The sequence below is a fragment of the Silurus aristotelis genome (assembly GCF_946808225.1).
Source record: "Silurus aristotelis genome assembly, chromosome: 16".
NCBI lineage: Eukaryota > Metazoa > Chordata > Actinopteri > Siluriformes > Siluridae > Silurus > Silurus aristotelis.
Window position 1 is genome coordinate 9,719,527 of NC_139589.1, and position 16,266 is coordinate 9,735,792.

Below are 16,266 nucleotides of genomic sequence, written 5' to 3' on the forward strand. Positions count from 1 at the left end.
TTCCCTTCTCGCCTTCTGCTCAGTGTTTACATACAGGTCGCACTTTATTCTGTCAAATCTTTTTTTTTTTTTTTTTTATAAATCACAAACTTTGTGTGGAAAGTGGCGAAGTCACGTTTCCAGCCTCATTTTGTGTTTACACCACGTTTTCGAAATGAGACGCCTGGACGGGTAAACACAGAAGATGCTGCAGAATGAAAAATAGAGAGAAAACAGCAGGGGGCATGGAGAAGATTCAGGCCAAAGAATACAACAGAACGTTTCCAAAGTTTGTGATCATTTTGAACTAAATGGAAGAAAGCACAGTACAGTGCGTTTGCCCTTATTTAAAGTAATTAGAAATTATTTATATATTTGCATTTTGATGTAATATGGAAATTAAAAACACAAAATGGGTTTAGTTTTCACAGATAATGTTGTATGCAAGAGAAAATGTAAATTTTTCTAAAAAAGGAAACTATTCACTTGTTCATTTTAAGAGACCCTTCTTATTTTCCCTAATATTCAGAGATTATATATATATACACACACACACACACACACACACACACACACACACAATTGCTATTTAACGCAGGTCTCAATCCCGGATAAATGGGGAGGGTTGCGTGTGGAAGGGCATCCAGCATAAAACGTGCCAAAACAAATACATGGATCATGAATTAGGAATTCATAGAGGATCGGTCGAGGTTCAGGTTACCAACAACCACCACAGGTATTGTTAGCCAACAGGGTACCGGTGAAAATTGAGCTACTGTTGGATGAAGGAGGTGAAGGAGAGGAGAAAGACATCTAGAGAGACATCAGGGGAAAAAAAGTGATGCGAATTGATTATGACTTTTTAAAGGGAGAGAGGGAGCTGATATGATGGAGAGGAGAGGATATGTTGTGTGTTCAGGAGACCGAGTGGAAAGGGAGTAAGGCCAGGAACATTGGAGGTGGGTTTAAACTGTTCTATCAGGATGTGGATGGAAAGAGAAAAGGTGTAGGGTGATTCTGAAGGAAGAGTACAGTAAGAGAGTAGTGGAGGTGAAGAGAGTTTGTGTTGTGTTGGCAGGGGACAGTGTAGATAGACAGAATCAGATAGTGGTCTGTAGGATGGTTTTGGAGGTGAAGAAAAAGAGGAGGAGGACTGAAAGAAGAATAAGATGGTGGAAAATGAAGGAGGAAGACTGTAGCGTGAGGTTCAGGGAAGAGGTCAGACAGGGGCTCGGTGGTGGTGAAGAGGTGCTGATTGATTGGATAACTACTGCAGAAGTGATGAGGGAGGCAGCTAGAAAGGTACTTGGCGTGACATCTGGAAATAGAAAGGAAGACAAAGAGACGTGGTGGTGGAATGAGGAAGTGCAGGACAGCATAAGAAAAAAAGAGGTTGGCAAAACAAAATTGGGAACAAAAAGTAGGCAGGAGTACAGGGAGATACGACAGCAGGTGAAGAGGGATGAACCGGTTGAACCAGATGACATACCAGTAGAAGCATGGAGATGTTTAAGAAAATTTTGAAAGGTGAGAGGATGCCTGAGGAATGGAGAAGGAGTGTGCTGGTACCGTTTTTTAAGAATAAGGGAAAAGTGCAGGCCTGCAGTAACTACAGGGGAATAAAGTTGATCAGTTACACCATGAAGTTATGGGAAAGAGTAGTGGAAGCCAAGCTGAGAGAAGAGGTGACCATCTGTAAGCAACAGTATGGTTTCATGCTGAGGAAGAGCACCACAGATGCATTATTTGCTTTGAGAATGTTGATGATGAAGTATAGAGAAGGACAGAAGTAGTTGCATTGTGTGTTTGTCGTACCGAGAGATGTGTTGTGGTACTGTATGAGGAAGTCTGGTGTGTCAGAGAAGTATGTGAGGGTGGTGCAGGACATGTATGAAGACAGTGTGACAGCAGTGAAATGTGCAGTAGGAACGACAAACTGGTTCAATGTGGATTTTGGACTGCATCAAGGATCGGCTCTGAGCCATTTCCTGTTTGCAGGGGTGATGGACAGGTTGACGGACAAGGTCAGACAGGAGTCTTCGTGGACTATGATGTTTGCGGATGATATTGTGATTTGTGTTGAGAGTAGGGAGCAAGTTGAAAGAGCCTGGGGAAGTGGAGAAACATGCTGGAGATAAGGTGAACAAGAGGGAGGGCAGTGGAGTGGTGCGGTTGCAGGCAGAAAAGGCGGTAAAGGTGGAGAAGTGCAGGTACCTGAGATCAACAATGTGTTGGAGAAGTGAAGAAAACAGTGCAGGCGGGGTGGAGAAGAGTGATAGCAGGAGTGATTTGAGATAGAAGAGAATCTACGAGCAGAAAGTTTATAGGACTGTGGTAAGACCTGCGATGTTGTATGGTTTAGAGAGAGTGGTATAGAGTAAAAGACAGGAGGTGGAGCTGGAGGTAGTAGAGCTGAAGATGTTGAGGTTTTCATTGGGAGTGACGACGATGGACAGGATTAGAAATTAGTTTATTAGAGGGACAGCGCATGTAGGACGTTTTGGAGACAAGGTGAGGGAGGCGAGATTGAGATGGTTTGGACATGTGCAGAGGAGGGACATGGGGTATATCGGTAGGAGAATGCTGAGGATGAAACCACCAGGAAGGAGGAAAAGAGGAAGACCAAAGAGAAGGTTAATGGTTGTGGTGAGGGAAGACATGCAGGTAGTTGTTTTGAAAGAGGCAGATGTAGAGGACAGTAGTATGGAGACTAATGATTACTAAAATAATCGATAACTGAAGCCCCAGATATAATAGCTCTTTTATTCACAAAATTTTTTTCAATTAAATATATATATACATAAATGTTAAACTCACCACTCCAGCTATTAACTGTTGAAAAAACCTGTGCGCGTCCTTTTCCGGCATTCCCACATCTGGCTCTGTGATAAAATTCCACAAAATTCTTGAGTCGTTTGTTTGTAGTGTGAGTAACACCACCTCAGACACGGCTCACTCTCCTCTCACCTATTCGATCGAACAGTTCGCCGCCACTGCAGTACTCCAGGAAGATGTAATGGATCGACCCCTCACTCCTGTGCCCATAGAAGCGCACGATGTTGGGGTGAGACAGCATCTTGTGCACGCACACCTCTTTCTTCACGTTGTCCATGCAGTCCTTAGCGGTGGTCATGTCCACAACTTTCACTGCCACCGCCTCCTCCGTCTTCCTGTTGACCAGCAGGCGTACCCTGTAAGACAAAAGACAAAGGGCAAAATCAGGACAGTCATCGTGTAGGTTAAAAAGCTGAATGCTGTATTTAATACCCACTCTCCATATGCGCCCTCTCCGAGAGTCTGCACAAGGTCCCAGTCTTGAACAAAAGGCACGGCCATGACCTATAAAAACAAAAAAAATCTGGAGCATAGGGTAAGTGAGACAGCCAATCAGTTCACGATCATACGCTTAGTTATATCATCATTCTCATACAACGATCAGAGGGAACAACATGTATTTACATACTCCTGTTACAGCACAATCCATTTACAGTTACATTTAACAAATGTCAGCAAAATCCATTTACTACTTGCCACCTATGAATAATCTCGAGTTAATTTTTTTCACCAGAAACTTTCTCGAAGCTATGACAAGCAAATGCAGCTTGTCATGTGACTGAGAAAACATAAACCCCTTAAGACTCCCCTTAAGACCCCGAAAAGCATATAAGCACACACACACACACATATATATATATATATATATATATATATATATATATATATATATATATATATATATATATACACACACACACCCTATTATATATATATATATATATATATATATATATATATATATATACATATACACACACACACACTATATATATATATATATACATATACACACACATATACATATACACACACACATATATACACATTATATTATATTATATTATATTATATTATATTATATTATATTATATAGGTGGGTTGTTCTGAACATCCTGGAGAACTAACCACAGGTCTTCTGTAGATGTAGGCTGCCTATAATCTCTTCATGTACTTGAGATCAGGGCTTTGTGGAGGCCAAACTATTACTTCCAGGACTCCTTGGAGTTAGAAGGTAACTGTGATGGCCAATATATATATATATATATATATATGCTTTTTGGCCAGTAGTAGTAGTTACCTTCTGCAAAGAGAACCTTGTTTTGGCCTCCACAAAGCCCTCAATTACATAAAGAGATTATATTCAGCCTACAGCTACAGAAGACCTGTGGTTAGTTCTCCAGGATGTTCAGAACAACTCACCTGACAAGATCGTTAAAAGACTGTACTTAGAAATTGATGCTGTATTTCTCTTTTGTTCATTTACTCTCGTTTTTGTCAAATGACAAAAATATGAACACTGCTTCTCTTTCTGAAAGCATTCTTACATGCCTTAAACTTCTGCACAGTGCTGTGGAACTGATCTCTGGACTAAGCAGGTCTTCAAAATAAACATCGCATCACGCAGATCTTTAAAAACAAATAATTAAAAAACATCATAAAATATTTCTGATCATTGCAAACCTACTGATTTTATATAAACCCCCAAACTACAGTCGAGAGTAGAAGAGCATCAGTGCAGCAGGACACATGTTCTGGTTACTGCACACTGAATTACCTTCAGTTTTCACAGCTCAGTAAAGATCCAGTTTCGGAAACCAGGCGATTCTTCCATATGATCTCCCACACACACACGCTGAAACTCTGACAAATGACACACCAAGAGAAAAGTACAGGAGTATTGTGTAATACCGCGTCCCCCGTCACTGCCTGCGTTTACTGATTTGGCGCGTTTCTTCCAAATGACTTGTAATGCCGGACGTTACAACACGGAAGTTGTATTTCCAAAATAAAAGTGGAAAAAAGTCTGGGATTATTAATATTAATATTATTATTATTATTATTATTATTATTATTATTATTATTATTATTATTATTATTATTATTATTATTATTGTTATTATTATTTTAAATCACAAAACAGATGTAAAGAAAAGAAGTAAGCTACTGGTTGTTAGGAAGCTTCATTATTAACTGTATTCCCATACAGTTAATAATGAAGCTTCCTAACAACCAGTAGTGGACGAAGTACACAAAGCATGTAGTTAAGTAAAAGTAGAGATACAGTAGGTTTTTACTTCAGTAAAAAATAAGTGTGCTCCCCTTAAACTTTCACTTGAGCAAAAGTACAAAAGTATTTGCCTTCAAATGTACTGAAGACTCCAAAGTATTAGGATTTATTATGGCTATAATGTTCCTTTTACCATTTTTTATCACAAGACTCTTATTCAGCTCAGTTGATGTGAGAAGTCTCTAATGTTACGCTAAGCACAACTATCTATTAATAAAATGATATTAATTAGTTAAACACTGATTGATATCTAATAAATGATTGAGCCCAAAACCTTCTTTTTAACTACTTCAAAACAATGAAGGCCACAGGTGTCATGTCGAGTTTGAGTCAGGAGTTCATTCATTTATTTCTCTCTAAATGTTCTGCTTGCTGTTGAACTGATGCTGAACTGTATGTTGGTGATGAGTAGATACACCAAGCGCCCATCAAAACAAGTTCAAACAGAGCGAGCGCTCGACACTGATCGGTGCGTGCTTGGTCATATACGTTTTATCCTCATAAATAAAATGGAACGACTGATTTCACAAAATGTAATTGAGGAAAAAGTACGATATCTGACTTTGAAATGGAGTAAAGTTAAAGTTTTCCCAAATGGAAATACTTCAGTAAAATTCGGTTATGCAAAAAAAATAAAAATTTTATATTAAATTTTCATTTAATTACATTATCATCACTGTTCACCACTGCTACGGATTCAAGAATGATATACGTTTTTGAGGCCTTTGCGGTTAAAGTTTTTGACATGTTCTTAAAGAAAGTACAGAGAGACGTAATATTAGAGGAGAATAATCTAAAATTCGGTTTACAGTGAATAGCTGGCTTTGTGGCTTGTAAAGTCCTGAGTCAAATTGTTGCTTTCAAATGTTGTTGTTGTTGTTTTTGTCTCCCTGTGAAGAGCTTTACTTAATAAAGAGATTATTTATGCAGTCGAGTGACGAGTGCACTAAAATCTTTATAAAGCTTTATTAAATTAACAATTGCACTTTTAAAAATAAGTTTGTTGTTTGTTGGAGATCGTGTTTTTATGTATTTGTTATTGCTATAAAAAAAAAAGATAACCTTTTAGAAAAAAAGTGCATTAATCCTATCCAGTGTTTTCTCAAACTGAGCTCTGCATCCGCCATGAACATATGAAGGGTTAAAGCTGTCGCAACTAATAAGTATAACATTTCTAATTATATAATTCTATTACTATAATTGTAATCCAGAGTACTATTCCGATAACAAATAAATAAAAACTAAACCCCAAATCAACCATTATTCGTCTTCGTATATTGACTCTTATTTTGACACAAAGAAATAAAGAAAACAAAGCGCGTGAAAGCGCAGCTGCAGATTTGAGTAAAGTAAATGTAAAGAATATTTGAACGTTTTATTTTACATTTTTATTTTCAATGTGTTTTCATATTATATATTAAATTAAGCTTTTTTCTATTTAGACTAAAAAATATGTAGTGCTCAAAGTATGATTACAGATAGCGGGCTGGTGTATGACGTCACAATTGGTTACTGTGGCAACATTTTCGTACACAAGAGCTAATCAATATGTAATGGTTTTTTTTGTTTGTTTGTTTGTTTGTCATTTCAGGTTCTTCTAAACTAAGGAACGAAGTCTTGACGCAGACATGCTGGTTGGAGGAAGAAGCAAAGCTCAGTGTCGGGAAGTGAATGGAAATACACCTCACTCATTGGCAGTGGTAGGACAAAATACAAATTGCACAAAAAAAAACAACAAAAAAAAAAAAGAAAAAAAAAATATATATTTTATTTTATTTTTTTATATATAATATATATATATAACACACACACACACACACACACACACACACACACACACACACACACACACACACACACACATAAATAAGAAATTGTTAGATAGTTTGGGAGAATGTTCCATTTGCCTGAAAAGAAAAAAAAAACTAAACCGTGATTTTACATTATAAAGGAATAAACTTGATCTTCGTGACATGCAAGTCTTTTTTTGGGACATAACTGTAAAGGAATATAATTCGTCAGCTGAATTTAAAAATTACATATTTATAAGAGAAATGGTTTCACTATATACAGATCAAACCACAATTTGCTCAGAGATACAACTTTATTGTCATTTCATAGTACACAGCAACAAAATGCAGTTTTGTATACACTGATGTGAAAAAGTGTGGATGTGAAAGTGTGGATCTAATTTGTTTGTTTCTGAATTTCTGTGGATCTCGGCATGACGTCTAGCTTTTTAGGATCTTTTGGTCTACTTCACTTTATCAGGCAGGTCCTATTTAAGAGAATTTTTTGATTGTGAACAGGTTTGGCAGTAATCAGGCCTGGGTGTGGCTGGAGAAATTAAACTCTGATGTGATAAGTTTTAACAAACACTTTTTCACACAGGGCCATGAAGTTTTGGATTTAGTTTTTCCTTAATAATAAACCTTCAGTAATCTTCAGTCAAAAACTGCATGTTGTGTCCACTTGTGTTATCTTTTACTAATATTTTAATTCGTTTGATGATCTGAAACATTAAAGTGTGACAAACATGCAAAAAAAAAAAAAAAAAAAAAAGAAATCAGAAAGGGGCAAACACTTTTTCACACCACTGTATATAAATATAAAGAGAGAGAGAGAGAGAGAGAGAGAGAGAGAGAGAGAGAGAGAGAGAGAGAGAGAGAGAGAGAGAACTGTGCAAAAGTTTCAGGCAGGATTGAAAAAATGCTTAATAAGTAAGAAGTTCTTAGAAGTTTCTTTTTATCACTGAACAGAAACGAAAATAAATGAACAAAAGAGAAATCGAAATCAAATCTATATTTTCTATACAAAACATGCAAAACAGTATAAATTCTTCTCGGTACATTTGCACACAGTGTTTCAAAGGAACTTCGCAGCTCGGTCGTTCCAAACGTCTTGGAGAACTAACCACAGATCTTCTGTAGATGCAGGCTGCTTCAAATCTCTTCATCTAATCCCAAACAGATTTGATATGAGCTTTTTAAACACGCAGTACCATTTTAGAGTATAAAGTATTTTCCTTTTGCAGTTATGCAGGGTTTCTACAGGTTTCACACAAAAAAAGTCACATTTAAGACTTTTTAACACAATTTTAAGTGCATTAAAATGACCTAAACATATACATTGTTAACAACTGGCCTCAATCAAGCCCTAAATTCATCGCTAAACTTGCACTTTCCCACAGCTGAATAACAAAATCTGTGGATGTCGGTGGTACAATCCAAGAGAGATTCGCACCAATAACAAAAAACATTTGTGGTCATTATACAGCAAATTATATTTGGACTAGCGAAAGATAGAACTACGACACCACAGAGACAAACAAACAAAACATTTCCAAAATGCCGCTGGAGCATTTCGAGGAGCATTAGAGCGAGCGTTACATAGACATCGGAAAATTAAGACCTGTTTTAAATGATTAAATTAAGACCCGGAACAGCAAATTTAAGACTTTTTAAGACCCCTCGGAAACTCTGCACGATAGTCTCCATTCTTCTGGGTAAACTTTCCACTAGATTTTGTAGTGGCTGTGGGGATTTAATCATTCATCCATCTTTAGTGCTTTACTGCAGTCGGGCACTGAAGCTTGACATGTTGTTGGTATTTCAGGTCATCTCAAAGATTTTGGTTGGGGTCAGGGCTATAGATGTATAGGACATAAGTTATTCTACATCTACCTTGGTGAACCATGTCTTCATTGGGATCCATGTTTTTAGATGTTTGGGCCTCTTAGTTTTAGTGAAGGGTATACAGTATTTAAAGACTACACACATCTTATATTAATTTTGTGGCAATAGATTGGGGAAAAAACACATATGGGTCAGATGGTCAGATGGTCCATATGTATATATGGTCTAATGTCCATCTGAACATTTATCTATAAATTAATGATATTTAAATGATTTAATGTAGTTTACAGTTCTCTAGTTAACAATCAAGTGGGTATAACTAAAGAGGAACAACTGAATTAGTAAATGGAAATATAGGTTCAAAAGCCACTACACTGCATCCTCTTAGTCGTGTTATTAAAAAGTGAATGTTAGAAATATGTTTGGCTTTTTTTGCGACACAAGGTCTTTCACTGACATTTTCGTTTATCGTTCATATACTTAGCAAGCCAGAAAGCCATTATCCAGAACCATGGATTACTTCAACATGGAACGAAGGAAACAAGATACTGCTCTAAACACTTTGCTGGACTTTACCAAGGACCAAAGTGCCTGCAATATTAGAATGCGCTGGGAAAAAAACACAGAGCAGAAGATGGTGTCAGCCACTATTAACCAGCGTGTCCACAAGGCAATGGAACAGTATGAGATGAGCATCGATGAGAGGAGGGAAAGGTACCCACCCTGTTTCTTTTACACATTTTGTGATAGAATGTGTATTATTGGTTTGGTCCATCGATCTCTTTCTATGATTCTTTGACAGGCTGCATAACCTACTTGAATCTGAGGAGAGAGAACTGTTGCGAGAGATGCAGACAAAGAAAAACACCATACTTGAAAACCAAGCAAGGATGCGTGAGAGAGCAAAGTTTCTGCAGGAGAAAAGAGAGAGTGAGAGGCAGAAGGTGGTTGCTGAGAAATTCGATCAACTCGTCAGGTAATAACAGCAACCAGGTATCTGGTTGAGAATACAGTTGTGCATCAGTACTGAGAGAACAAAAAAGTTGGAAGTTTTTTTTTACCTTAATTTAAGTGCTAGCAAGAATATGACACTTGTTAGAACAAAGACCACATTCATTATTAGTAGCATTAGATTATATAAGAAATAACAGGGCTAAAAACAGTCATAACTACATCCTGAAATGAATGACTTTGTTCCTCACAGTAATTGGAACCTGTGGTTGTAGTTACAGTCACGAGGACAGTAGCTAGGCAACTGGGAAACATTGACAACTAGCATAAGCTATATAATAACTGGGGCTAATGATTTAAAATCTAGCACTTACTTGTTAAGTCATGATACAGACAATGTTAAGGCACTGTGAATGCGGCATTAGTGTCAACAGACTTTGACAACTGTTAGGTTTATAATAGTAGGTTTAGGTTTACAATTAAAACTTTCATATTATCCCTCATAGTATCACGATACTCTCATATTATTTTTGCATCCCCCACTAAACAAATTGCTATATGTTGAGCCATACTGCAAATCATTGTGTAACTCAAGAATGCTGGAAATATTACAAAAGGTGGTCCTTTAGATGCAATATATTTAAGAAACACAGTGACCATAGGACTACCATATGACCATATGACTAGCTTTCTAGATTAAATCTTTTAGAAAAATTGTAAAAACGTATGACTACCAATCTAAACGTTTGATGTAAATAGTGCAAGTGTTAGCTAAGAAAGAAAATGAACATATACTTACCATTTTAGACATCTGAAACTGGAAATATTACACAAATGGGACTACCAGTTAAGACAAGACTGGACTTTCCAGATGGAATGTTCTAAAAAAAGATACTGAAAGCTACCAGTTTAGACATGTGACTTTTGAAATTCTACAAAATGGGTCCTTCAAATGGAATTTTCTAGAAAAATAGTCAATATATGATCAACATAATTACCCATTGAGAACTCTAATATTGGTAATACTACAAGAAGATGCCTTTCAGATGGAATCTTCTGTAAATAGGGTGTAAATATGTCTATCACCTTTTATGCTTCTGATGTTGTAAATATTAGAATGCGCTTTCCAGTAGGAATCTTCTGAAAACAGAAGACAGAACGTTCTTGAAAGATACTACTGCACAAATGAATCCTTGGAAACGATCTAGAAAGATGGTGAAATTATGACCAATTAAAAAAATCTGATCTTGTGAATGGGTGCCTTTAAGAGTTAATCTTTCAATAAGCAGTTTAGACTAAAAAAAATAAAAATAATAAAAAAAAAAAAAATTTATAATAATAATAATAATAATAATAATAATAATAATAATAATAATAATAATAGGCCCTTCAGAATGAATATTTTTTGGATAATGGTGAATATCCAGTATGACTGCCAGTTTTTAAAAGTTTAAATAGTACAAAGTTCAAAGTTTGTGTGAAAATCTGGGCTGCTGGTACTTTTACTTTTGCTGTGATTTCCATACTGTTTTTATTTGTGTTATGGGTAATAGAGAGCAGAGTCAGGAGGTGCGAGCTTTTAACACGCGCCGGCAACTGGAAGAGGTCTACACAGAGCGTGCAGCACAGATCCAAACGCGTCAAGAGGAGCGTCAAATGCAGCTGGAGGAAGAAATGAAGTATGCACAACTTTGGGAAGAAGATCGTCTGGCCAAAGAGCGATATGAGGACCTGCATGCTCAGAGTCAGAGAGAGAAAAACTTAGAGCAGCTTGCTTTCCTGCACAGTCAGATGGAGGCTGCAGAGCAACATAGGTTGCAGGAAAAACAACTCAAAAATGAAGAGGCTCAGTTACTGGTAGGCTGCGTTAAGTAGGGGGGACTCAGTCACATGTTGAACTCCATGACACCAACCTATCATTGATTATTTTCCTATAACAGCAAAATTGTTTTATTTCTTAAATGTTACATATGAAGTAAGGGGAAATAATGTCTATCATTGAAGTCATCTGTGTCTTGTTGATTCTTTGCTTATAATGCATGTTTTCTTCAGCGAGATCAGCGGGAGTTAATGCATCTGGAAGAGCAGCGGGAGAACAGACTAAAGCTCCAGAATCAGAAGAAACGGCGCAGGCAGCTAGACACCTCGCTGCGTCTGAAAATGAAGCGTCTGGCACGGGAACAGCAGGAGGATCTGGAGCTGGACATGAGCATTCTGGAGCAACTGCTTGCACAGACTGATAACGAGAAAAAAGAAGAGGCTCTGAGAAAGGTTAGACGCAAAGAAGTCAAAACTTTCTAAAACCATACAGAAACCCAGACTGTAGCTTTAGGGTAAAGACAGAAACACAAGCAGCTGAATGGTGTCAAAGTATCAGCTCATTTCAGTTGAGCTGCAGCTAGGAGAGATATAGAGCATTGCAGACTATTGAACTAAATTGTTTTGTGTTGAACAGTTGGAGTTGCGTGAGGAACAGTTAAGGTATCGGCAATACCTGGCCCAACAGCTGAAGGAGCAAAAACAGCAAGAAGCAGAGATGGAGCAGATGATCGAGGCTGATCTGCAGCAGACATGCAACCACCGAGCAGAGCAAAACCGTCTGGTGAAGGAAGCCAGAGACCGGCTTATGAAAGACGTCCTGGATACACGGCATTTACAAATTCAGGAAAAGTGTAAGGAACATACTATATGCTTGACTTTTGACTTGTAACAGTCCAATTGGTAACCACAATAACAAGGATTAGCACCACAAGAGGTACAGGATACATGTACTTATATCCTAGTACCAATATCCTAGTACCTATTTCCTAGCTGTGTTAATAAATTGCAGCTAGGAACCTTTGTACTTACGTAAATATGTACTATATTTTTGCATGTCAAAGATAAAATGATCTGTAGATTTATTATAATTTTTTTTTTTTTAGGTTTGGATGAAACCCAATCAATTCATGGAACAAGTTAAACCAGTGAATTATGCAAACGTTAACATTATTTTAATTAAAGTTTAATAATGGTGGTATAAAATAATTAAAGAAACTTAAATAATAATACTACATAATAATAAAATAGAGATTTAAAAAAATAATATTCAAATTAACAAAAAATGTTTTCCCCCAGTCTAATAACCTTTGGTCTAGATACTATGGCCACATGGCAATTATTGTCTAAAAAAAAAACAAATTTAATAAAATACAAAATGACAGGAAAAAATGTCTAATAAAATTAATAAAAAAAGAAATCACACTATATGTTGTGTATGACTGTACAGGTGATTGGCATTTACAAATCACTGTAATAACTTTTTATTGTTCTTGAAAGGCATAAAAAAGTATGTCTCTGGAGTATTTTAAAGGTGTGGCTAAACACTGTTTAAACTCTTCATGGGAAAAAAGTGTAATAATCAGTAAATTGTGAGATATGAAATATAAGCGTAAAGATGAATTCAATTTGATAAGCACACACATGACTGTAACAGATATACAAAATAAACTGGTTATTAGAAAATTTACTTGATTAAAAAATCATGATGATTTAAAAAGGTTTTAGTGACAAATTTTTGTTACCCACAGTTAAAAAAAAAAAAAAAAAAACACATCAAATTGTTTGCTTGTCATAATTATGTCTCCAGTACTGGCTGGCCTGCATATATTTTTTAAACCAGTAACAGGGTTGTAAAAATGTAATTGGCAAATGAACATAATTTGTATTGTGGTGTTGTACACGAAAATGTAGAAAATAAATGAAAAGAAAATCGAAAAATCTAATGAAAAACCAAATACAAAGAGGGCTAAGTAAATATTTTTATTTTCTAAATAGTATTAAAAAAAAGTGTACAGTATTTTCTAAGTAAGTCTATGCAGAACTGTTTAATTTGCATCTGTAGTAATAGGGCCATGTTTTCTCAAGTGCTCAGTACATGTGAAAATGTAAAGACAATAATGTTTTTTACTTTCATTTTTTTTTTACTTTTATTCTATCAGTACAGAGGAATGCCCAGAAACAGGCTGAACTGGCTCAGGAGAGAGATGAGCTGAGTAGAACCATCCAGGAGAACAAGCTGCTGGACGAACAGGAAAAAAAACGGTAGGGCTTAAAGCGATCACCTTTTGCTCATTTTTTTTCTCTCTTTTTCTTCCTGACAGATTTTCTCTGCTCTTCTTATTACAGGACACTTTTAGTTAAAAATCAAATGCACACAATGTGACATAATGCATTACAATCGACTTTACATCTATATATTCATCTATTGGTTAACAACTACCACACAAAAACCCATACTCCGTATATAGGGTGCCTTTTCTTTCGCTCTAATTGAATTGCGAAAAGTCATATTTCCCCTTTTAAATATCCCTTATTGGACCTGTTTGGAATGTTAACATAAAATTACATATTGTCGTGTCATTTGTGTAAAATTAAGATGAATAAATAATATCAAATGTGACATTAAAAGCCTAATCGAGGTTTACACAAGAAGGTAATTTAGTGTAGAAAAAAAAGGTTTGTATGCAGGTTGATAAATGAGGGCCAGTGTCCGTCTCACTCCTAATGCCTTTGATCAGCCAGGACATGTTTTGTGTCTGATGTTTGTTTCACCTGGAGCTATGAGGCTAATGTAGCTAACAAGTAATACAAGTCGATCTCCCTCAGAATCTTTAATGTAAATACAGGTACAAGTGTTGATGCACTTGCTTCACATAACATTGTTAAGCCACACTGTCTGCTCTAAAGTAATTTGGCACCCGATCACTTACTTTTTCCTTAAGTGCTGCCATATTGTTGGAAGCATACAATTGTATAGGGTTTCTTTGTATGTTGTATCATTAAGATTTCCCTTTCAATGGAACTAAGAGGCCCAAATGTGTTCCAACGTAGCAATGCTACTGTACACAAAGCGAGGCCTGGGACTATATGCTCTGTCAACGTTGTAGTCAAAGAACTCAAGTTTCCTACACACAGGGTTCCTATGCATTTAGAAAAAAGTATTAAAATGTATGGAATTTGATTTGAGTGATTTACAGGTCATGCAAATGCCGTTTCAGTCAAAACAAAGAAAAATATGCGTTTTCAAACAAAAAGATGGACATGGCCAAAAAGGTTTTTTTGTGGTGTTAGGAGCAGACTCTCAGCGCTGGCGAAAGATCGGCGCTACTATCTTTGAGATCCCACAACTAGATCTGCACAGCTGTGATTAGTTGTTACGTTGTGAGGCAGCAGTTGCCATGACAGAAACACATGGAAAACATTAGAGATTCTGACCCTGACATACATCAGAGATTGTAACATAACACATTTTATAGTGTTTTGTTTGTTTATAGTGTGTTTATAGTGTTAATAAATATTTCAGATTTCGAATTTGGTCATAAGAATCTTTAGGGAAGTCTGTATATTTGAGTCTGGAAAAGTATTGAACTTTGAAATGAAAAATGTGTAGGATCCCTGTACACAGAGAACTGACCTCAATCCAAATGAACAGCTTTGGGATAAACTGGAGCACACTTCAGGCCTCCAGGCGCGACACTGCTAATGCTATTGTGACTGAATTAATACAAATTTTCACACATATTCTGAAATCTAGTAGAAGATTATATAACAGCATAGAAAAATTCATCTGGAATGGAAGGTTCAAATGCCATATATGAATTTGATGGCCAAGGCAAGATCTAGTTTGAAGTGAAATTACATTATTTGACTGTTCTCATTTTAGCTATTCAGTAAACATCACTTACTCTAGCCAGTAGATGTAATACAGAGTTGCTCTGCAGAAAAAAATAGACTTTAGCTGGAGAACATTAACATAAGTGAAGTTCTGAACGCCAGCTTCTCTCTGTCCCAAACTTGTCTCATCAGTAAGGAACTAGACATGTTTTCAATTGTCAGGACTACAATACCCATCAGTCCCTGCACTTCACGAGATCAAGCGCATCTGTCAATGTCTAATGATTATTGGGATTGATCAAACGATTGATTACATTATTGCTTCAGCGCAAAATCAAAAAGTTGATGGCTGATAAAATTCTTTTTGTGGAAAATTGTGTATTTATTAATAGCATCTATTTTTTGTTTTACAGTTTTAGAGAGGCATGTCATGAATATCAAGCTGATCTGTTGGCTCAGCTTTTGCACAAGCAGCAGCTGTGTGATGCCGAGCAGGCCGAGATTGCTCGGGAGGCTGAAATGAATCGACTGAACCAGGAAAAATATGATCAGAAGGTCCAGGAAATCCTGTCCAGGCCAACGTCACACACCACAGCAGTTCACCCTTTTAGAAAAAGAGGGGCTAAATCAACATTTTAACTAAACCTGCTCAAATGATTGGAAATAAGAATTCTCAGTGAGCTCCTCCACCATTAATATATGGTACAGTTAATAGGCTAATAAACAGTATCTATGAATTGAGATTAAGATGTACAACACAAAATTAAAACAAAAAATCTTCCTCTGCTGTGTTATTTTTGATCTTGATTAAACCAAGTTTAGTTTTAAATCGTCCCATAGCTTGTACCATGTCTGACTTGACTGACTAGTTTATAATTAAGTCAATTATTTTAATGTTATGGGTTTGGATGATGTTGATTT

General features: G+C 36.5%; 2 protein-coding genes across 2 annotated transcripts in view; one reads left to right on the forward strand and one right to left on the reverse strand.

The window, feature by feature from the left end:
- chek1 (checkpoint kinase 1) overlaps window positions 1-4,759 on the reverse strand; it is a 19,706-nt gene extending 14,947 nt beyond the window's left edge. Inside the window, exons 1-4 of the mRNA XM_083563627.1 lie at window positions 4,592-4,759; window positions 3,251-3,318; window positions 2,947-3,170; window positions 2,797-2,861 (exon numbers count right to left, since the gene is read on the reverse strand). Of these exons, the coding sequence (XP_083419753.1) occupies window positions 2,797-2,861; window positions 2,947-3,170; window positions 3,251-3,315 (354 nt within the window). The 5' untranslated portion in view covers window positions 3,316-3,318; window positions 4,592-4,759. The remainder of the gene's footprint in view (window positions 1-2,796; window positions 2,862-2,946; window positions 3,171-3,250; window positions 3,319-4,591) is intronic.
- Window positions 4,760-6,632: 1,873 nt separating this feature from the next.
- cfap53 (cilia and flagella associated protein 53) lies at window positions 6,633-16,174 on the forward strand. The gene is made up of 8 exons (XM_083564892.1): window positions 6,633-6,804; window positions 9,224-9,453; window positions 9,542-9,715; window positions 11,244-11,547; window positions 11,743-11,961; window positions 12,146-12,362; window positions 13,671-13,773; window positions 15,759-16,174. The coding sequence occupies exons 1-8, from the start codon at window positions 6,733-6,735 to the stop codon at window positions 15,982-15,984; spliced, it is 1,545 nt and encodes a 514-aa protein (XP_083421018.1). The 5' UTR covers window positions 6,633-6,732; the 3' UTR covers window positions 15,985-16,174.
- Window positions 16,175-16,266: the final 92 nt, after the last annotated feature.

What these genes read in the sequence shown, in the direction of transcription:
- cfap53 (XM_083564892.1), top strand. Translation starts at nt 6,733, where the DNA reads ATGCTGGTTGGAGGAAGAAGCAAAGCTCAGTGTCGGGAAGTGAATGGA. An exon ending in ATCGATGAGAGGAGGGAAAG is followed by an intron (nt 9,454 to 9,541) that starts GTACCCACCCTG and finishes ATTCTTTGACAG; the next exon opens with GCTGCATAACCTACTTGAAT. An exon ending in ATGAAGAGGCTCAGTTACTG is followed by an intron (nt 11,548 to 11,742) that starts GTAGGCTGCGTT and finishes TGTTTTCTTCAG; the next exon opens with CGAGATCAGCGGGAGTTAAT.